General features: G+C 38.9%; 1 protein-coding gene and 1 long non-coding RNA gene across 2 annotated transcripts; one reads left to right on the forward strand and one right to left on the reverse strand.

Moving 5' to 3' along the window:
* Positions 1–7,631: 7,631 nt before the first annotated feature.
* Positions 7,632–19,249, reverse strand: ubr7 (ubiquitin protein ligase E3 component n-recognin 7). The gene is made up of 11 exons (XM_010882457.5): positions 18,811–19,249; positions 17,729–17,862; positions 16,870–16,930; positions 15,184–15,279; positions 12,671–12,724; positions 12,095–12,200; positions 11,507–11,634; positions 10,583–10,765; positions 9,619–9,796; positions 9,276–9,337; positions 7,632–8,537 (listed from the first exon to the last, which is right to left on the reverse strand). Exons 1-11 carry the CDS (start codon positions 18,937–18,939, stop codon positions 8,445–8,447), a joined length of 1,224 nt encoding a protein of 407 aa, XP_010880759.4. The 5' UTR covers positions 18,940–19,249; the 3' UTR covers positions 7,632–8,444.
* A 997-nt stretch (positions 19,250–20,246) lies between these two features.
* Positions 20,247–21,844, forward strand: LOC109616888. The gene is made up of 2 exons (XR_002198193.3): positions 20,247–20,493; positions 21,418–21,844. It is a non-coding gene; the product is annotated as an uncharacterized LOC109616888 (long non-coding RNA).
* Positions 21,845–22,755: the final 911 nt, after the last annotated feature.

Below are 22,755 nucleotides of genomic sequence, written 5' to 3' on the forward strand. Positions count from 1 at the left end.
TTCCATGGAGAAGTGTGTGTGTGTGTGTACATATATATGTATTTTATTTTAATTTAATTTTTTACACATTAATTCAAACCTTTTTCATTTTATAATATTAACCCAGACCTTAATCCCAACTCTAATGCTTGACCATAAACCTAACCCCAGCACAGTGATACGTAGCCATCATTTCTTTCTTATATCTAGTGTTTTTGTCAATTCTTAAGACATGTTTTTGTAGCATTCATAACACAATAGGGTTTTGCAAATTCTGGACATATTATACATTTTAGTAGTGCGTTGTAATGTAGCTTAACAGATCATCTGTATTCGAAATTTACAAATTCAAATTTACATAACATTTGCATATTCCCGAGACCAGGTTGTAATTCCTGATGAATACCAAAGGGTTGAAACACTGTCTATAATAAAATCTCTTGGGAGCATTACTAGCAGTGTTTGGCGTTATCATTTTTGAATTGTTTGTGAATTCTCCTTGAACTCCAGCACCTGCAGAATTTCTAACATTGGACTAGAACATATTTTCTGTGAGGAACGTTACCTCACTCCTAATTCCATTTAACTTGAGGTAATGGACTATTTAATATTTTATTAAACACTATATACATTTAAAAAATAAGATGCATTTGAAAGTTAATGCACAGTAAACATGTTGTATGGCCATATCATTATTTGAATGACTATGAAAGGTGCTGTGCATTGATAAATAGGCTAATATAAAGCACAAAACATGACATTAACAATGTTGACATTTTGCACAATAGCCTCCTGCAAGTTAACTTTTATTATTAATTTGGCACTAATTAAAATCAGGCAGTAACTAGGATTGACAGTTCAGCATTGTCTCAATTAACTTTGCCATTTGACTAATCATAAGAATCATACATAACCAGCCATATATAGTTAGCAAAAAGACAGACGAGCAATATCTACCGTCATGAAAAAGCCTGAGCTTGAAAGTTGAAAGCTTACTGAAGTTAAAAAATATTTAGAATCCGCTGCTTTGTTAATATACCACTTGAGTTCCCCAGGTTTAATTAATTACATTTAATTAAAAGGCTGTGGCTGCAGATCTGACTTTCCTGACTGTAAAGTTCTACCAGGACCATCTGTATACCAATTATTTGATCTCAATCAATTTCAAAGAGTTATGCATTTAGATTTTAATTTGTTTCAAAGTAGCTCAATGTTATAATTGATTGATTGTGCAATGATAACATTTAAGAGCAGACGTGTTCATCTACATAGCTTAAGCTACAATTGTATTTTGCCTGGTGGTGTTGCTGAGTTTTGCTCACGTTAGAGAAGAACTTGATGTTTCCATATGAAAACTCTTTCTCATGCTTTCAGTCTCTCTTCAGCCATATACAGTATAGTGAGCAATAGGTGTTGAACTTGTGATTGCAATAGTATCAAATTGCAATACAATACATATCTCCACACATCGTGATAATTTTGTATTGTAAGGTCCCAGGCAATTCTAAGTAATGTAGAATTCCATAGTAGCCTGCTGTGTACAAGTAGAGCAAAGACTCCGTGCAGAGAGAAGAAACATCCACATAAGCTTTGGAATCTGTAGTCCAGTGAAAACGGGTCTGTAAAAAGTCTGATCTGCAGCCACTGTATTTGATAATGATTTTTTTACTCTGTCATTTAGCAGACACTCTAATCCAGAGTATACAGTGGTGAGTGCATACATGTTTAACACTTTGCACTGGCCCCCAATGGGAAGTGAATCCAGAACTCTACTGTTCCAAGTGCCATGCTCTAATAACTGAGGCACACAGGACTAGCAACGTGTCAAGGTCTGGAGCAGAATTTACAGCCGTAACCCCTCAGCAATTTGTGGGGTTCATCAAAATGCAGACCCAAGACCGTTCCCTTCTGCCTTTTCAATAATATTTTGCAGCGGCCATTGTGGACAAACCAAACCAGCCCAGTTCCTCAATCCCATAACTCTGCGTCTTCCTCCACGGCGATCTGAACACGACTGCTTGGGTCACCATCCTTTCTTTGACATACTGTACCTAACAACCACCGATTATAATGATGTCAATGTATGTGATAGGAGTGTGTGTGTGTGTGTGTTGGCGGGGGGCACTGTTTATTACTGTTGTGGAATTTTGAATGTCTTGACTTCAATTAAAACAGGCTCTCCCATGGGCCCTCTCTTTTGATTCAGAATCTCAACAGCTTTTTCTTCCCATTTCTCAATAGCCTCCATTGTGCTGTAGTGTCAAGAGATTAAGTTCTCTGGTTTGCTGTAATTATCTCCCGTTTGTTAGCAACTTCTCGTACACGGAGGACTTGAATCGCTGTATTGTGCACCTGTTATACGACCATTGGAACATTCTCTATAGTTCACTGTGTACCTCAACACTATGCCACTTTTTCCCCTTCAGGACATGACTTGCCTGTCCAAGAGCCAGGTTTCTTCATATGGAAGAAACATATGGAAAACAGGGAGAGACTACCTAGACTTGTCCAATAAGAAACCCTGATTTCAGATTTCGTGCTGAAACCGTTTCATGTTTGGCGACCTAATGAACATGGTCTGGTTCTTTGTATAATACTGATGCCTCGTGTTAAGTCTGTGAAGCAGACACTCATCTCTGATAAGGAATTTTATTTTTCTCAAAGCGAACCGTATTGCATGAATACGTTTCATTTCAGCAGTCCAATTTGTAAATCCTTTTTGACATTGAAAAATGTTATCATGATTCTCAAGGCAGAATGCAACAGTGAAACATAGAAATTCAGACTTTTTCCCTGGTGATTTATTTTTAATCAACTCAAGCGCGACAGGTTGCATAGTTACTGTTTAAAGGGTTTACCTATTCAGTTTTGGATATTTTATGAAGTCTTCCGGTTGATTTAAAGCATTGGATGATGCATGCATGTACTGGTGGGAGATGTAAGAGTCTTCATTCATTCTCAAATTACTTCTGATTGTGAAGCAGGCTGGGATAACCTTGGCTAAGTGTTTGAAGGCTCTTTGACATTACTTTTTGCCTTCCCAGGCTTATGTTGGCAAATACTAATGCGTAATGGCAGGCGAGAAGACAAATGCTTCTATTCAAGTGGGTTGAATTGAATCTGAAATGTGTTATTCATCAAATGGCTCCATTTATTTTACTCAGTCCAAACTTGGGCTCTTTGCTGCTAGGTTCAGCCCAGATCCAAACCTGTTTTGTTCCCTTGCCTTCTCTGTTGTCAAGTCAAACATGTTTGGCATGAAAATTATATAAGGTAATTGCAGACATGCAAACAGGCCATCTGTCTAGGCTCTACGCAGACTTTCACTTGCTAGAAGCCCCAGGGCATTTCTGCCAAGCACTCCCTCCTTTGAACCACCGGACCTCATAATTTACAATAAAATGCTAATTGTAAGTACAGACAGTAGGGCAACTTTCTAGAGCTTTGAGATTTATCTTGATGATTGTGGATGTTTGCTCAGACCATTACATACTGGGGAATATTGTTCTCCTTGGCCTTCCAGCAAATTGTTTCCAGTAGCTAACATAGTTGTGGAAGAGCGGTGCAGCTGTCATTGGATGAGGAAGGAGGTTTGGAAGGTTGGTTGTGTAGGGTCCTTTATCGTGGATAGGTCCTAAAAGAGCCACTTTACATTTCTCCTTTACATTATGGGATGCTGTGTTGGTATGGGTAACAGGATATAAAAGAAAACCGATCCAAAATGATACTGTCTGTTGTGCAGATTGTCTCTAAGGAGGGCACAGAAGCTGTCAGTGTAGCCCTTTGCGAACTCTGGGTCACTGTGACTGCAGACGGCAGGGAGCTAGGCCGACAGCTACTCCCTTCTCAGCACCCTCAAGACACCTCTGTACTGTAGCCTTATCCCTTTAATCAGTACCCAGAGTACCTCCCCCAGCCCCGCTCTCCCAAAAGGCATGCCTGCCCTGTGTTGGGGGAGGTTGTCATCTATTTTCTTTAACTGCCTTAAAGAAGATAGAGTGGTGGTGTGAAGGGAGGGGAGGAGATGGAGAGCCTTGAATAAAAAGAAAAAAAAGTTAGCTCCAGCTTTGGCCATTGCAGAATGGCTCTCTCTGCAGTAACATAGGTAGGAACTTAAGATCCAAAGGGGTGTACAAAGCCCTGCTCGGTGGTGATCCTGTTTTAACCTTGAAGGGTAAGGATCTCCCTGAGGTCTGCTCAAAAAAACAACATTGTTTTTGTAGGCTAATTGTAACTACAGATGCAGCTTTGATTCAGAGTAATTGTGCATAATTTTCTAGGATAAAATGCTTCTTGATTGTGTTGTGCTGATCATTGAAGATAGACAACTTGTACACAGGGCTTCACTGTTGCACAAAAATTCTCATAACATGCAGAACTGTATTTTTTAAATCACTAATGAGTAGCAAGAGAGTAGAAAGATGGTGTTGATTTCATTAGCCGCTGGTAAGTTTGGCTTGTTGGGAGTAACGTTTTCCTATGAAAATGTATTACATTATGTATCCTTTGCATTGAGTTAATTTTGAAAGAAACCTCATTTTATCATGTGAAATATTTGAAGACAATTCTCTACGTTTTCACCAAGACCAGCAGTTTTTGTTGGGCTGGGTAGGAGGGTGGCTTTAGAACATCCTGATCCCATACTGTATGTGCTGGAGCCAACTCTGTTGTCATGCCATTTGTACATGTTTAGCTCGTCAGCAAAAACAAAAAACCTTGTTGGCTAAACCACAAATAAATCTGGACCACCAGGCTAGATATAATAACCCATTTGCTGCTTTCTGGTTGGTTTTATTCACTTAAGACTGTTCTGTTGTTTCTTCCAGATCCTTCTTAAGATCCCCATTCCTCCCTCCCTCTCGTATCGAGATGAAAGTGCCTTCCCTGCCAGTGGCTGGGCTTCCTCATTATCTTTTTCCTATGCAAGCCTTTTCTAACAGCCTACTCAACAAGTCTTTTTGTAATAGTGTAGCCAATGCTTCATATACATAGTGGTTTCAAAGATTTTTATTTTAGGTACCTTTAAACAGTCTCTGAAATGTTGTTTTATTGTACATAATGGTTCTATATAAACAAATGTCAAGTATTTGTTGTATATATGACAAGAAAAGCTCTAATTTCTTGTAAGGAATTGTAGAAAATCAAGTTTTCTACTTTTTCCATTTGGGGTTGTAACAGTGGTGACCTTAAATCTGCAATTAGATAAAATCTTCAAAATAAACAGCTTTGATAGAAATTATCAAATGGCTTGGGGTTGTTTCTTTTGCAGAGAGTGAAAGGTTCCTGACAAAATTCTGATTTCAAATGGCCACATGAATGCTGATGTGAATAAATGCTTCAGTAGCATGTTAAATATATCAAATGTCAGTATTAAATGTCTATTTCCTGCATATGCTAGTCTACAAGAAGGTCAAGGACAAGTCTGATCTATCACATGACAAACTGGGTCATCAGCCAATGAAGTTAGAAGTCTCACCCTGTTGACAACGTTGAAAGGACAAATCTCTTCAAAGGCATGTCCTAGAAGAATCTTGTTCAGTTACTGGGTAGGCAAACGTATCCCAACTATACAGTAAGCGGTATAGTTGAATATTTACTTCTGACTGCCTCGAAGTGCTTTGTAGATTATATGAAGATGTAGTACAAATATGTAGGATGTTAAATCATGATTCAGTGTAAAGCCCTGCATATTTAACTCTTTGCTAAAAAGTTAGAAATTCCTAAATCCATAACCAAACAAACAGATTTAGACATTTTGTAGATGCATGTCCAACAACTAAATTTTTAGTATATTTTTGCAGATATATTTTTGGTACACCTGACATCCTAACGTGAACAGTGATGATCATTAAAGTCTTTCATCCAAGTGGCAGTCATGACGCAAGTGGCATTAAACTGTCAAATCTTTCCACGGTTTGCAACTTTGACCAAACCAGCTGTTTTCAGCAGCAAGTTTTATTGAATTGGGTGTTGTGCTGGTAGATTTTCTAGCTATTCATTATGTTGCTAGGTCAAGGCCTAAAAAATTGGCATTGATCTTAATGAACAGCATCTTGACAAGACAACCAGGTCTCATTTGAAGATTTTTCATAGTATACTTAAATTTATACCAAACAATTTGGTATATCTTGGTATATACATTCTGCAACAAAAACGTACATGTTACGAATTCCAAGGTTTGGGATAGGGTTAGGCATGACAGTACTGAGGTTAGGGTTAAAGGCAAAAAAGGTATTTTCAACTTGTAACCGTTTGAGTAGTTTCTGTTCTCCCAATATCCTTAGCCACAACTCCCTTGCAAATCACAATTCAATTTAAATGAAAGAATGCTAACCACTGCTCCTAATGGCTGTACTAAATGTACCATATCATATGAAATGTGTGTCCCAGATTTAAGAAAACTAACCTACATATAGTCCCTGAGATCAGCCTGGATAAGAAGGCAACATTTTCATTATGCCAGGCAAGATCATTCATCTAATTGTCATGGATGAATCTTAATGAATGACGCTAGAAAACTGCTTAAACAAAAATGCAGCAACTTTGCTGTTATTCTGGCTGTAGAGGTTGACATGACCAGGTTAGCCAAAGTTACCTGGCAAACAAGGGTTAAGAAAGTTCCCAGCCTGCATGGCAATGAAACATTTCAAACTGGTCAGGCTGAACATTTAGAACAAACAACTTGAGTGGGTGGCATCCTTGGGGATCTATAAAATAAGACAAATCTTTTCTTGGATCAGATTGATCTGGGTGTTTATGAACCAGTTTTTCCAAAACATAATATGAACCAGATACCTCAAAATCAAAAAAGTGCTTTGAATGTCTCCCCATTGCCATCTACTGGGAGAATTGTTACAACAATGTTTTTACAATTTTAAAGAGGAATAACATTATTGACCATACATTCATTGAAGTCATTGTTGGATTTCTACGCATGTAGCTCTCTCAATCCGGGAGAGTGGAGTGGAGCTACCACAAAAGCTAAGTAAAAAGGGGTACACTTTTCTTCCGACTAAGTTGACTCCCTTCACCTTCCTAAATCCACCCTCATGAGATCAACATATTCCAGATTTTTGGGATAAAAACAGAAACAACCAGATTTAGTGTAAATTATAAAACATATACATAATTAACAATATTTCTACCTGTAAATGTGCCTTTCAGTATTTTTGGCAACTAGTATAAAGTGGGATAATCACCTCCATCCTGGAAATGATGTTCAGTAGACTGTGTTGATCAGTGGAAAAACCAAATAACCTAAACTAATTAAATCCATTAGAATTTGATGTCACACACAATGAAATTCCAAGGGGGTGAATACTTTTGAAGCACTGTAAATTTGAACTCCGCTAAAGGATTAAGCTCTGGCTGTGGTGTGCGATATTTCTGAAGCCATTGTACAAACATACATTGTATCTGTTAATCTCTTATGTGTTAACAACACATTCAAAGAGAAGGAGTTGACAGTCGTTGTGTATCAGAAGGACGTTCACCTTCTGAGCGACTGGCTCAAAGCCATTGTTTGGGTGATTAAAACATTCCCTTTATAGTTGTCTGATGTATGTGATTGCATGTGGGTTTTAAAAGGTAGCAAAAAGTCTTAACTTCCACAGCTACAGCTGCTGGAAGTAATGATGGTAGAACGATTTACATTTGCCTACTTATAGCTTTATTTTTCAATGAGTGAACATTAAAAAGGAACAGAAAATCCAATACTAACATTAAATGTGGTCCTTTAAAATACAAACTGTACTAATGGGTACTGTATTCATGCAATTCAGTTCTGTCATCTATAACAGCTGGCACAAAAAATACCAAATTACAAATTGTCAAAAAGACTGAGCAGAAAGAAAGCCTGATGTGGGAACAGTGAACTAGACAAGGCTTTGACCCGGTTTTGATTTGTGGTGCGGCCATAGACAAGGCATTTCTCTTGAATTAACTTTCAAGAGCAGTTCTATAGAAGTAAAATAAAAAGGTAAATGAAAGTTCAAGGGGTGACTAAAACAGAACTGGGGTCATTACTCTCCCTGTTGTGCCTGGAACAATGTTGCTAGCAAGGCAGACTGCAATTTAAAGGCTTTCTATCCATTCTCAACAAAAAATGGTTTTTGAGGGAGAACTATGATAGACTAACATGTTAACCTAAGTGTCACCCACATCAATCAAATGTCAGTTCATTAACCAGCTTAATCTCAAATGGACAAATCACATCACATAGCAATTTTAAGGCAGTGCCCAGAGTAGAGTACATCAAGGCATGCTGCCCCAGACAAGATAACAAAGCTCATAGACCATAAGCTGTTTAAAACAATGTTAGACTAGAAGAAGATGGATTGGATTGGATGCGAGACCATGACATTCAGCAGAAAAGAAAAAGAGGAAAACTATACTGACAGGTGTTGGGGAGAGAAGAGACAGGGGGAGTTGTGGTACAGATTGTGACCAGATGGGAAAGAGACCGCTCAGCTGCAGTAATACTGGCCCGCGTTGGCCCGTCGCCTCTTACGGCTCTGCTGCTGTTCAAAGAACTGACGGATGTCCTCAGGAGTCACCACCTGGAGGGGGAGGCACAACTAGTGAAAAAGACAACCAGAACTAAAAAACCTGACCTGACTCAACACGGGCCTTCCCAGATTCAGACGCAATAACGTTAATTCATGTCTCAGATTATAGACTATATAGTTATGGATTATTATTATTTGGGACGGATTATGGACTTTACTTTCATATCACTAAAATGTTTTCTAGTGGCTTTTTTTCCCCCGTCAAAATTCGGAACTAGAACTAGCACAGCCAAAGCTTGGTGCACCAATATCCTGTCTCACAGGCCTATTGCAAAATGTAGTCATGCAATCACGTGACTACACAGCAAACAGCTCAGTAATGAAGTAGTCAACTGACACAGGAGAGAATTAAACAGGTGTTACATACCCATGTGACTGCTCACATAAAATAAAGAAATCAAGCATTGATCAACAGACTACAACGAGTCAACCTAGCAGTGTCAGCCCTAATTATTTGGGTACAAGTAAACAGAATGAGTTTTAAAAGAGAGTTACTTTCGCCACTATGCAATTGTTTTAATTATATGATGCGTAGAGAAATACTGGACAGTGTCATCACATAGACCAGGGATTTTACACTATCCCTATTTTACAGTCATTATATAACAGGCATAGTGAAAACAGATATGGTTGGAAGACAATGGTTTTAAATGGATCGCCGTGGATAAATGGAATTAAAAAAAGAAAACGATGGAATTATTCTGCCGACAAATGATTCTGCTGACCTACCTTTCCTTCTGCAGCAAACCTCTGCAGGAAATCCTTCAGCTCAGTCTTCATGTCATTGTACCCTGAGGACCATGGAAAATAAAACATCGCTCAACATTTAAACAATTGCCTTGCACCCACATTTCAAATCAAATCCACAAAGGAAACCCCAATCCAACCCCAGCCTCCCCTCTTTCCCTTACTACTTTACTCCCTTTCAGACAGTAACACCTCTCCCCCGAACACTGTCAGTTATGGTCTGTATGATGGAAGATCCTCTCCCTCATGTAACCAGCAACAACCAATAGATACGCAAGCAATGGAAACAGGCATAGGGAGAGTCTCTCCAACCCCTTTTCCGTACCATGGATAATCTCCAGCTGCTGAACCCGGCCCAGGGTGTTGAGAGCAGACATCAGGGGGTCGCGACCCTCTGCGGCTCCAGCCTGCTCTTGTTCGGTGGTCTTGCCTTTGTTCTCGTAGGCCAGGACAGTGTCCGACTCATCCAGGAGGAAGGACACACCGGCGTCGTTATAGGATTTCTGTTGGTGGAAACGGGGGAGCAACAGATTCACTGTGGTAAGTGGACATTCTGTTAACAATTCAGGTCTCATCTGTGACAAATATCCAATATTAATTATGTGATGAGAATACAGAGTATCAAATCCTAGTCATGATTTTACAAGCGGACACAAACTTGAAAGGCCTAAAAAAAAAAATCTATTTCCGTTCATGAGAAAAACAACAACATTGAATTCAATAGCCTCATCGTAGCAGTGGCAAGCATTTTGTGAGAAAACCAAGCATTGCTTATTTGGATATACATTAAACACCAAAAGTGATTTTACAGGGATGTGTGTATTATTTGGCTTCATATTCCACCAGCTTGGATGTGTAATTATACAAAGACTATGGGGTTTAGGTACATACTGTCTTCATTCATTTAAGGATATTTACAACCATATCGGGTGACCCAAAACGGGTAGACGAAAAGATATTTGGACAGATAAAACCACCAGTTCCTTCTAAAGTCACAGCAGTTGGTTTTGGCATGCCAACTGTTTTGCCTGTCTCATCATTTATTCTTGTTAATCTGCCTCATGATTGTCAGACTGACTTGCATTGACACTTCTTTGATCGACATGTTGTCAGAGAACAGCAACAGACTCCAAATGCAAAGCCTTAAGTGCTGAAATACAGACCCAAAATAACCAAAAAGTGGTCCAAATTCTTCAGAGTCCATTGTAGGTTAAACGTTTCAACTTTGTCAGTATAAACAGTTAAAGCAAATAACTGCATAGCAGCCAGGGTGAAGTGGTAAGACAGACCTTGCAGCTGACACAGGAACAGAGTTTGGTCCTCCAGGCAGAGGGCCAGAATACAGCTCCAGATTCTACAGTCTCTGAGGCCGTCCACTCCTTTAGCCTGCACTCCAAGGGTGGACTGGATTTCAAGTCTCCCTCCATCTCTTGGTGCCTCCTTTTGCAGCTTGGCACCCCATTTGCATTTGCCTGTGAGAAGGACAGACGTCACACAATGTTGTCCGCCTGAACAATTAAAACGTGCATCCTTCCACACATGAGGAAATGAACGCATTATGGCTAGGAAGTGGACACAAAGGATTTATTTAGGTATGCCCCCATAACAAAAAGATTTTCACCATTACTGATAGCTGATGTTCACATAACACAACCGGCTGACAATGATGACCATATTTCCCTGTAATCGGACTATACCGATTGCTGGTCGATATATTGATGCATCCCTAGATTAATCTAATAATCTCATCAGGGCTACTAGCGTGCGCTACCTTGGAGACTAAAACCCGAGGCCAACATGAGGACACACCAAAAAAAGCTGTCCCATTAGAGTGAGGTCTGTCATGGAACCATGCAAAACAACAATGACACGCTCAAATATGCAATTGTAGACGTTCGCCAGGCCCGAGTGAGACAGGGAAAAGTGTGAACTGCTTCTGGTCTACCAGGCTAAATATTAAAATAATTCCAGTGTTTACATGAAACCAATCGTTACATCTAAGAAAACATATACATTCCTATTCAGTTGTACTCTGTAAATAGTTTCTAACATTCTGGTCCTCTGCAGATTCAACTCATGCAAATTAATAATAAAGACCTGATGCTCCCTTATGGTCAACACAGACAAAATGCCACCAACTCTGGAGAAAGCAAAAACTTGACTTCTGAAGGAGGAGTTGACTATAAAAACCATAAAAGCTTCATCACGAGTACCTTCTCACTCTGGTTATTGAGGCTTGTGGAGGCCTCCTCGGTTATGTTCTTGCTCTCATCACAGTCCCCCTCCTCTTTCTTTACCTCTCCCTCTGCTTTGCACGGACTGGCTTTGGTTGTGGTGGACACTGTATGAAAAATAAAAACATGGAGCCTTTAAAATCTTTAAAATCCTTGAGGGACTATAGTGCATACCAGTAAAACAGCTGCAAACTAAAAAGAATGTCTACCAAAAGAACTTGAAATCGGTGCCAAAACAAATTCCTATCACATGGGTTGCATGTAAAAACACATTTTTCTTTTTTTCCATACAGAACTTTTTTGTCATAGTTCTATTCATTTGTAATTGCATTCTTAAAAAGGTAAGACGGCCATGACATTCAAATATAGTACAAATTGTTTTACAAGCTTCTTCCAGGATTTGCCATGTTTTGTTTTTTTGCCTGTCAAAGTGATCCCACAGAGCTTCAATTAGGCTGAGGTCAGGGTTACATACATCACATTTTACCAATCATGCTCTAATATTTGTAATTGCTTTAAGTTTCTTATAATACACAGAATCTCTGGATTGGATCTCTATTAGCGGACCTGCCAGGTGAGCAGCGTAGATCCTCAGGAAAGGAGCTTTATTCAAGCAGGACTCACACACCATCTCCTGAAGCTCCACAGATTCTGGCACAGGGGAACCTAAGTGCTAGAAAAAACAGGAAAAACATAATACCGATATGCTTAGTTTGCAGTTGTTAAATTAGGGGGTTTCCCTGACATGATTCTTGACATGAGAGCTAATTTAAAAAACAGAAATGTAACAAGTTATAATAAGGTTTTAATTGTGCCTTAACGTTGACATATTTCTAATACCCCTGCAACTTTTCCATTGATCCTTAGTGTTCAACAGTACATTGTGTTTTCAGTCAAAATTGTTACTTTTTCTGAAATAGCTTTTTCCTTAGTTGCAGCAATATTTTTATTTTTATTAATAAAATAGAAACAGGTTGTTTTTAATGACAAGGGGCACAAATAGATAGAAAATAGTACACAATTTTCAAGGACCATTTTTGTCTCACTATTAGAACCAGTGGCCAGACATCATGGACGCATCTTTAATTAGATAGCAGGGTCTTTACCACATAAATATGCTGTGGTGCTTCACAAAGGCCTTACCCTGCCGTGCAGCCAGTCCTCACACACAATGCACTGAATCATCTCATCTTCAACCTGAGAAAGACACACACCTCAGTCAATAGAACAGTTAGTGCTCCTGGGGTCAAACTCCTAATGAGAAATAAATATAAAAATACTTGAATTACATTTTGACATAAAACATCTGACAGACAATAGTATACGATTTTTTTTTTACATCAATTGATTAATTTTATATCAATTAATATTAGAAATGCATGTTTATATTTGGCTTTAATATATTGCTGAACATAAAATTGCCAACCAAACAAAAATGGGCCATAACATTTTTGAATATAGACTTAATTGTATCTCTTTATTTTCTTAACTGTCCTTTAGATCTACCACTGATCACCACCGAAGAGATCATCCACAGGTGCAAAACAGCACCTCTGTTTCCCAGTCTTTGTGGGCAATGCATGTATTTCATTCTGTCATACTAAATAAGTATGACACATGGATGCTGTACCAAAAGTGAGTAGTCATTGCGCAGTGATACAGTAGTTAGAAGAAGTGTTTATCAACCACTAAATTTGTCCACTACACTGTGTGTGTGTGTGTGTGTGTGTGTGTGTGTGTGTGTGTGTATATATATAGTGGGGAGAACACGTATTTGATACACTGCTGATTTTGCATGTTTTCCTACTTACAAAGCATGTAGAGGTCTGTAATTTTTATCATAGGTACTCTTCAACTGTGAGAGACGGAATCTAAAAAATCCAGAAAATCACATTGTATGATTTTTAAATAATTTATTTGCATTTTATTGCATGACATAAGTATTCGATCACCTACCAACCAGTAAGAATTCCGGCTCTCACAGACCTGTTAGTTTTTCTTTAAGAAGCCCTCCTGTTCTCCACTCATTACCTGTATTAACTGCACCTGTTTGAACTCGTTACCTGTATAAAAGACACCTGTCCGAACTCGTTACCTGTATAAAAGACACCTGTCCACACACTCAATCAAACAGACTCCAACCTCTCCACAATGGCCAAGACCAGAGAGCTGTGTAAGGACATCAGGGATAAAATTGTAGACCTGCACAAGGCTGGGATGGGCTACAGGACAATAGGCAAGCAGCTTAGTGAGAAGGCAACAACTGTTGGCGCAATTATTAGAAAATGGAAGCAGTTCAAGATGACGGTCAATCTCCCTCGGTCTGGGGCTCCATGCAAAATCTCACCGTCTGGGGCATCAATGATCATGAGGAAGGTGAGGGATTAGCCCAGAAATACACGGCAGGACCTGGTCAATGACCTGAAGAGAGCTGGGACCACAGTCTCAAAGAAAACCATTAGTAACACACTACGCCGTAAAATCCTGCAGCGCACGCAAGGTCCCCCTGCTCAAGCCAGCATGTCCAGGCCCGTCTGAAGTTTGCCAATGACCATCTGGATGATCCAGAGGAGGAATGGGAGAAGGTCATGTGGTTTGATGAGACAAAAATAGAGCTTTTGGTCTAAACTCCACTCGCCGTGTTTGGAGGAAGAAGAAGGATGAGTACAACCCCAAGAACACCATCCCAACCGTGAAGCATGGAGGTGGAAACATCATTCTTTGGGGATGCTTTTCTGAGAAGGGGACAGGACGACTGTACTGTATTGAGGGGAGGATGGATGGGGCCATGTATCGTGAGATCTTGGCCAACAACCTCCTTCCCTCAGTAAGAGCATTGAAGATAGGTCGTGGCTGGGTCTTCCAGCATGACAACGACCCAAAACACACAGCCAGGGCAACTAAGGAGTGGCTCCGTAAGAAGCATCTCAAGGTCCAGGAGTGGCCATGCCAAATCTTTGGAGGGAGCTGAAAGTCCGTATTTCCCAGCGACAGCCCTGAAACCTGAAGGATCTGGAGAAGGTCTGTATGGAGGAGTGGGCCAAAATCCCTGCTGCAGTGTGTGCAAACCTGGTCAAGAACTACAGGAAACGAATGATCTCTGTAATTGCAAACAAAGGTTTCTGTACCAAATATTAAGTTCTGCTATTCTGATGTATCAAATACTTATGTCATGCAATAAAATGCAAATTCATTACTTAAAAATCATACAATGTGACTTTCAGGATTTTTTTTTTAGATTCCGTCACTCACAGTTGAAGAAATTACAGACCTCTACATACTTTGTAAGTGGGTAAACCTGCAAAATCAGCAGTGTATCAAATAGTTGTTCTCCCCATTGTATGTATAATTCTCCAGGGAATTTACCACATGTTTAGCAGGCGCATTCATTCTGATTTCAAAACACCTTGCAAGGCACAGCAGAAACATTATCACGCTGGATTATTTGAAAATAAAAGCAATACTTTTTTTAATGAGTGTAATTAATAGGTGTAGCGTGTGAAGAGATTCAAATGCCGGTCTCACAGCCAGCGCCTGAGAGCTTGCAGCACTGTTTTGTATACATTCAATGGGCAGACCTAGTGTAATGAGGTAGTGGTTAATATAGCAGTTAAAGCCGATACAAAGATCGTGCGAGGTGAAGGGCACACTCTTACCGTGTCTTCCGGGTCTGGATATGGTCTGTTACAGGTGCAATACAGACCAAAGAAATTGTGGCTATATTTATTCTCAGTGTTCAGCTGATCCTTGTCCTAAAATAAAAAATGTAAATCATGGGCCATGAAGTACCAAAGATAGAGAATATGAAAGAAAATAAACACAAATGTATCCTCCACCAACTCCTGTTGATAGCTCTGGCCATAGGTTTTATGAGGAACTAGTGTACCGCAGCTGAAAGGTGGACCACATTACCAGTAGAACGTAAGGAGTAGCAAGATCATTGATGGTTCCAAGCAGTGCCATGCATTGAATTACAGTACATGACTGTGTTGGTAGTTATTGTGGCCAACAGTTGCCAAACTAAGTATTAGCTGGGATGATACAGTATTTCCAAAAAAGGCAATTAGTTCTGCAATGTTGAAAAGACAATAAAAAATGTCAACATATTTTTGAAGAAACAGGGATTTAAGAGCCACTATATGTCTGGAAAATGGAACTGGAGCTGGTTTCCAATTAAATCATATTTCTGAACCAAAGAACTGTTTTGCATTAATTTGAATGCTACCAAGACTATGGATAATCCAAATATACTGCTCCGGAAAAAATTAAGAGACCACTGCAAAATTATCAGTTTCTCTGGTTTTACTATTCATTGGTATGTGTTTGCGTAAAATGAACAGTTTTGTTTTATTCTATAAACTACTGACAACATTACTCCCAAATTCCAATTAAGAATATTGTCATTTAGAGTATTTATTTGTAAAAAATAACAACTGGTCAAAATAATCAAAAATGATGTATTGTTTTCAGACCTCAAATAATGCTAAGAAAACAAATTGATATTCATTTTTCAGCAACAAAACACTAATGTTTTAACTTAGAAAGAGAAATCTATATTTAGTGGAATAACCCTGATTTTCTTGGCATGCTCTCCACCAGTCTGTCACATTGCTGTTGGGTGACTTTATGCCACTCCTGGCACAAAAATTCAAGTAGCTCTGCTTTGTTTGATGGCTTTTGACCATCCATCTTCCTCTAGATCAAATTCCAGAGGTTTTCAATGGGGTTCAGGTCTGCAGAATAGGCAGGCCATGACAGGGTCTTGATCTGGTGGTCCTCCATTCACACCTTAATTGACTGGCTGTGTGACAAGGAGCATTGTCCTGCTGGAAAAAACTATTCTCAGAGGTGGAGAGCAGAAGGAAGCTGGTGTTCTTCCAGGATAACCTTGTACTTGGCTTGATTCATGCGTTCTTCACAAAGACAAATTTGCCCGATTCAGCCTTGCTGAAGCATCCCCAGATCATCCTCCACCAAATTTCACAGTGGGTGCGAGACACTATGGCTTGTAGACCTCCCCAGGTCTCTGTCTAACCATTAGACGATAAGGTGTTGGGCAAAGCTGATAATTTGACTCGTCAGAGAAGATTACCTTATACTAAATTTAACTTTTTATACTTTTCCTTGTTAAATTAGATTTGGTTCAGGTAATCACCTAATCAGTACCTCATTAAGTAAAATGAGGTGTGCCTTTGTTGGAATTTAACAGACACTGGAATGGAATGGCTGCCATACATGTAGAGATGCTGATGTAAAAATTTTTTGGAGTGGTCTCTTAATTTTTTCCAGAGCTGTATATATTGAAACTTCATTATAATTTCAATAAATTTAAGAAAACTTACTGAGTATAGCTTGCACTCCATTGCCCCAAACTTGCTGTTTCCACAGTCACAGCGGAAATTCCTGCAAACATTTCAAGCTCAGGATTTACTAACAGACGGCTAGAGAACTTAAAGAGATTCCACTTACCTTAAGTTGTGCCATTGAGTAATAATCAATAGTGTTTGCTTTGTCCTAGTCAGACAACTCAAGGCAAGGGAAATTTCACTCAAATATATGTTTTAACTATCCCATTAACAGGCATCTGTCATTTAAATCTAGGGAAATGTGTGGCTCCAACTTCCATTTGCTGACCTGGTTGGTTATGTGATCACAGCTCATCATGAGGGATCAGCAAATTTATAATAAGATATCATATTAAAGGTGCACTCTAGTCACACAATCTATTGCAAGCTCAATCAAAGCTGTTGGCCGGGGGCATTTACCTACAGATGTTTTCATCCTACGCATTACATTTAGTCCTGAGTGTCCACAAAAGGTGTCCACGCACAATTACACATAATAATAGACAAGACAATAACGAACTGTCCGACACCCTCTTCAAAAAAAGAACATTGTTTGAAAAATGAACAGAAAGTTTGACCATTCTGCATATTGAATCATCACTGTTCATCAACACTTAACACTATCTATTATGGATGGCACATTTGTGTTGGTCTGGTTTGTCCTTTAAGATCCACCACACATCTCTGAATTTGTAATCCCAGCATCACACCTCCTCCTCAACCGTTTTGGAGAAGGTCCAAGGTCCATCCCCTTAGACCTTCTCCACTATGTTTTAGTAGAAGCGGCAAAGAGTGAATTGAAGTGATTTGAATTAATTAAAATAAGAAAAAAAGACAACGACGCCACAAAACTCACCTTTTGGTGTAGAGCTCAAAAAGGTCATGGCCTTCATGGCATTTGTAAGAACAAGCCAGACAGACACCGGCTGGCTTGCCTCCCTTTGGTGTGCAGGTGCTGCAGGCATAGAGGGCTTGTCGATTCACATAGCCCTAAATAAATAAAAATAAATAACACATCAAGCCTAGCCAAAAAATGACCAAGACTGCCAATTAGTGATCAGATCACAAACGCTCATCAACGTGTCAAATCACCTGTCAATCAGTCAAAGATGGACTGTATTCCTTTTGCAAAACAAAACATTATTTTCTTCAACAGAAAAATCTAAACCCCTTTCGGATTAAACACACTGCATTTACACCAAAAAAAGAGGAAAACTGAAATGATAATTACTTGCTAATAAAAAAGAGGAAAACCGAACGAAACTGTCAGGGAGCTAAACATTTGTTTTTTTATTAACATTTATGTTAATAAATAATTTTGCACAATGCAACTTTTAAAAACCTACAAATGGACACAGATATTAGAAGATACAAATTAAAGCTAATCGTGATCTGGGTTACTACAAATTATAGGAATGACATTATATTCAGTCTGGAGTATACAGTACACTCCAAACAGTATACTCCAGACAGACTGAATTTCATCAACTACAGTAATACCAGATAGAAAGTCAAGCAATGATCATGAACATAACCTGTTCAGAACTTACAGAAACCTCGAATGAATGCCATTCTCAATCTCAAGAGGTTTAATAATAACGTTAGCTAATCGCTGACAAACTCCATCGTATTTTGTGGAGATTAATTAATCTAAATAAAACACGTTTGTGGATATGCAGTTCGTATACGGGTGAATGTACATTTGACACAATGTACGTTTTTTTAAGAATTTCTAAAAACATCAAGATCAATTCATAAACAATGGTCAATTTAATTAAATGTTAGCGAAGAAATTGATCAGGTAGCCAGTCTACAATTAATTAATTGCAAACCACTTCAACCAAAACATTGCATTGAATTTTACAGCAAAGTTGTATTCTCTTTTAAATTTGGAGCATTTGTGATTATCTAATTACACAACTAAAATAAATAGCCTACCTCAGGATAGGAACACTTTTCAGAATCACTACCAGCTAAAACAGCTGATGCCTCATTCTCCAACTCTTCATCTTCTTCTAAAACATCTACCAAAGAAACAGTAGCCTCATCTCCCTCATTTGCCGCCATCCTTGGAAAGTGGAAGGTGAAAAAATGTAAATTGAATTTCCGGTTCCAGGGCAAATGCAATGCTACAGGAAAATCTAAGAAAGGGAGTCTGTGACTTGAGAACGGGTAGTCTGAAGATGCCTGATGTCCCTGTCAAATCACATCTACAAAACACAACATATTGGAGTGCTTCACACTTTTTCTGTTACTCTCAAACTTTGTATTTGACAATTAATGACCATATCCGTAGGACTTCCGGAAAACGCTCTAGGGTTAAAAATGGGTTTCCAGCAAAGATTTTCATAATAAACCCAACACAGACCACACTAGGTTTTTTCACTGTTCAGGTTCGTATATCTTAGTGGGCAGAATCTAGAAATGAGGACAGAGTCAAGCACGATCTAGGCAGCGTGTTCAGATAATCCAGGGAAAGTGACGTTTAAAATTTACATCACGCGCACGGACCCAACTACGGGGGTACCGAAGAAATATTTGCACTTTGATAGTAATCCAGCTAAGTTCCCATTTTGATGGTTGTGTATATATATACACAAAACACAAAAAGATAGTGATACAAAATAGGCAAAAATAAAAACAGAGGAAGAACAGTATCAGTACTAGTAATTGTGGTGCTGTACATACATGTATGTTTCTCTTTGTATGAATATATGCGTGTGAGTGTGTGCCTTTTTGAAAGTTTTTTATTTTATATATATATATATATATTTAACATTGAAGATGTTCCATGATAAGAGTGTGTGTAACTAGTTGATTAAGTGTAGATAATCAGACAGGTAAAGTGTTCAACATTCCAACTTATGGCTTGCAGAGACTAGTACAATACTTTCGTATAGTCCCAGTTCCCAGTAGGCAAATTAACAGTCGATGGCCGAGATGTGAATTGTCCTTGATAAATCTGCAGGATTCCGTCAGACATTGTTTTGGACACATGGGTCATGGATGGATAGCAGCATGGCAGAGTACAGTTGAGAAAACACCGGCTCTGGCTTCCCCTCACGAGTCAGCGAGGAGCGGTGGTTGTTAGCCGTCCTCACAGCCTGAGGTCTGCTCTTAAAATGTCTAGTATCTAGTAGCACAGCGTCCAAACCCAATGCCCTGAGCATGGTCACACATTTGGTCACACATAAGTGCAAAAGTATGAACTATAGATGAACAGCATAGTTTCAAACAATAACAAGACATCATTTTGCGAGTAACAACATTTTCTTCGAGTTCTTCATTTGTAATTACGAGTTCGTGTCATTCAAATTAGAATTCATATTGGGATTTGGTAGCTTCCCATGTAACTCCAACAGCACATGAACGTGGCATCTCAGAAAGTACAAAGCACGGGTCAATGCTGTCACGCTGTAAGCACCATGGCAGCTAACGTTGGTGTGCTACGAGGAGAATTAAAATACAGGGATGGTCTTACCAAAGAGATTGTTATAACAACAGAAAATAATTTGACTTCTATGATAGTGGGGATTAAGAAATTAAATGCAGACGTATCAAGGCTCCTTACAGATTCAATTGTACAAGAAAATCTTTACAAAGGGGATTTGCAAGTCGATGGTGAGCTTGGTTAGCTAACGTTAGATAGCTAGTTTACACTGTTAATAAATACGCCTAGCCAACTAACGTTTCCTAGTTGCACAACATGCTTGTGATTACTAAACTTGGACAGGTTCTCGAATTTACCTTTGTTTTTGTTAAGGATACTATTTTGTGGTTGTAGTTATTGTCTAGTATGATTTATCACTTTTAACCTGGATCAAAAAACAACACGATTTCGAATGTTGTTACCTCAGTGTAGACGTAGCTAACATTAGCTAGCTACAACTAGTGACTTACAGTATAGAAGCAGGCTATAAAGTCGTTAGCATTATATACTAGGAATGTCATGACTTTTACAAATCCCAACCTTAGTTGATCATTGGAATATCAGATAGATCGCCCACGTTGTTTGAGAATTGAATTAGACGTTACTTGATTGAGACGACCCGTGCTTACCGTGAGCTAGCTATGCCTACAGTTGTACTGTAAACGCTTGCACAGATCCCCCTAGGCACTTAACCCTTATGGCTCCCCCATCATTGTGGTAAATGAGTGTTTTCAATTCCATAGTGGGCCCTTAATGTGAAAAACCTAAAATGTTTTACGATAAACCACATCTTCATTTTGATCATCACTTAATCAAATGTATTCATAAAGCCCTTTTTACAACAGCAGTTGTCACAAAGTGCTTTTACAAAACACCCAGCCGGAAACCCCAAGGAGCAAACAACAGTGTTGAATTTCAGTCTGTGACCAGTTGAAACCAATCCTATCTTCAAACTGAAACATTCTAAAATGACAATACTTTGTAACTTTGGTTATGCACTCAACCAAGTCCAGTGAAGAGAGAGGGATTAATCAGAATTTGTGTTGGTTTGTTTTTGTCATGTCTGGAAAAATTCCAAGAACTTGATCACAAGTCCTTTCTGTTCTCTGTGGCAGATGGAGAGGAGGAAGACGTCAGTGAAGATGATGATGATGAGGAAGACACAAAAACAAAAGTACCTATTAAGGAGCCGCCTGCAAAGCGGTCAAAGACATTAAGGGCCTGAGGATACAAATGCTCTGTTCCAAATGGAGCCTGTGTCTTTATGTACTGCACTAACCAAGGCCTGAGAAAGGCAAAACGCTGGGAATTGGGTGCCATTTGACAAGAGCACTGTTCGAAGAAAAGTTGGGTTGTCCTTGCATAAGTCTGGAGGACATGTTGTGGGCACACTGTTTTGGTGCCTTCAATCTAATCCACTGTGTGGCTATTAGTAATTATTTCCATGACAACACATATGGTTACTGCGATTGTTGGGTTAATTGCCTGCCTATCTTTCTGTCTTGTTGAGCTTGCAAATTAAAGTGATTATTTTTACGTGAATGTTGTCAATACATTTTTAAGTGGAATATATTTCAAAGAAATTATAAGTTAAAATTGCCATTTATTACCGGATGAGAGTTGGGAAGTGTTTGCTTGTTTGCAAAAGTGACATGACACTGAAATGGCTAGATGATATGTTTTCCAATAGACCAACCAAGTATAATTGGGCATCACTGTGAATGTATATATAATAAAATAACAAATAGGCCTTTCAGGCACTTTAAACTGCATTGAATTGGATTTGTCAACATCACTGCCACCAGACTGGTACATTTTTCAACTGATGGCTTTGTTTGAAACCCATGGTTTGCCAATATATTTTGAAATTTAACATTTAGAAGAATTTGTCACTTTGATACTCATGATCAGTTAGAGAGCATGAGTTTGAATCTGGCCCACTGCTCTTTCAGAAATATATTTTTTTCCCTTATTGTATCTATTTAATTAAGAATACAAATACTTAAAAAAATGAAAAACATGACAGAAATAGTGGGATTCTAGGTCTACAATACAAGCATTTGTCAAAGTGCTATTAGATTTGAAAATCAGAATCACCAATTTGATTACATGTAGAACGTCGAATGTGCATTTTCTGCAATTCGTGTTACTATACTGTTTCAGCGGAGTCTCCAACCCAAAGGGGGAGCGAATTTTGCCCAGTCACAGACTTAATGCAGAATAAATACTCATTCATTAACGTACCACAGACTCTAGTTACTTCTTATGAAAGTGGTTGCGTCCAGAATACGGTAGCCATGGCTACCGTGTTTATAATAGGGACAAGGGTCAAGCTAAGGTGAGATTTTTCAAATCATAGACAATCTGACTTGAGACAATGTCAATGATCCATAATAGTTAAAAATGATAAAAGGTACAAACTGAACAAGAAAATCTGTTGGCCTGCAAGTGGG

The sequence above is a fragment of the Esox lucius genome, chromosome 18, assembly GCF_011004845.1.
Source record: "Esox lucius isolate fEsoLuc1 chromosome 18, fEsoLuc1.pri, whole genome shotgun sequence".
Taxonomy (NCBI): Eukaryota; Metazoa; Chordata; class Actinopteri; order Esociformes; family Esocidae; genus Esox; species Esox lucius.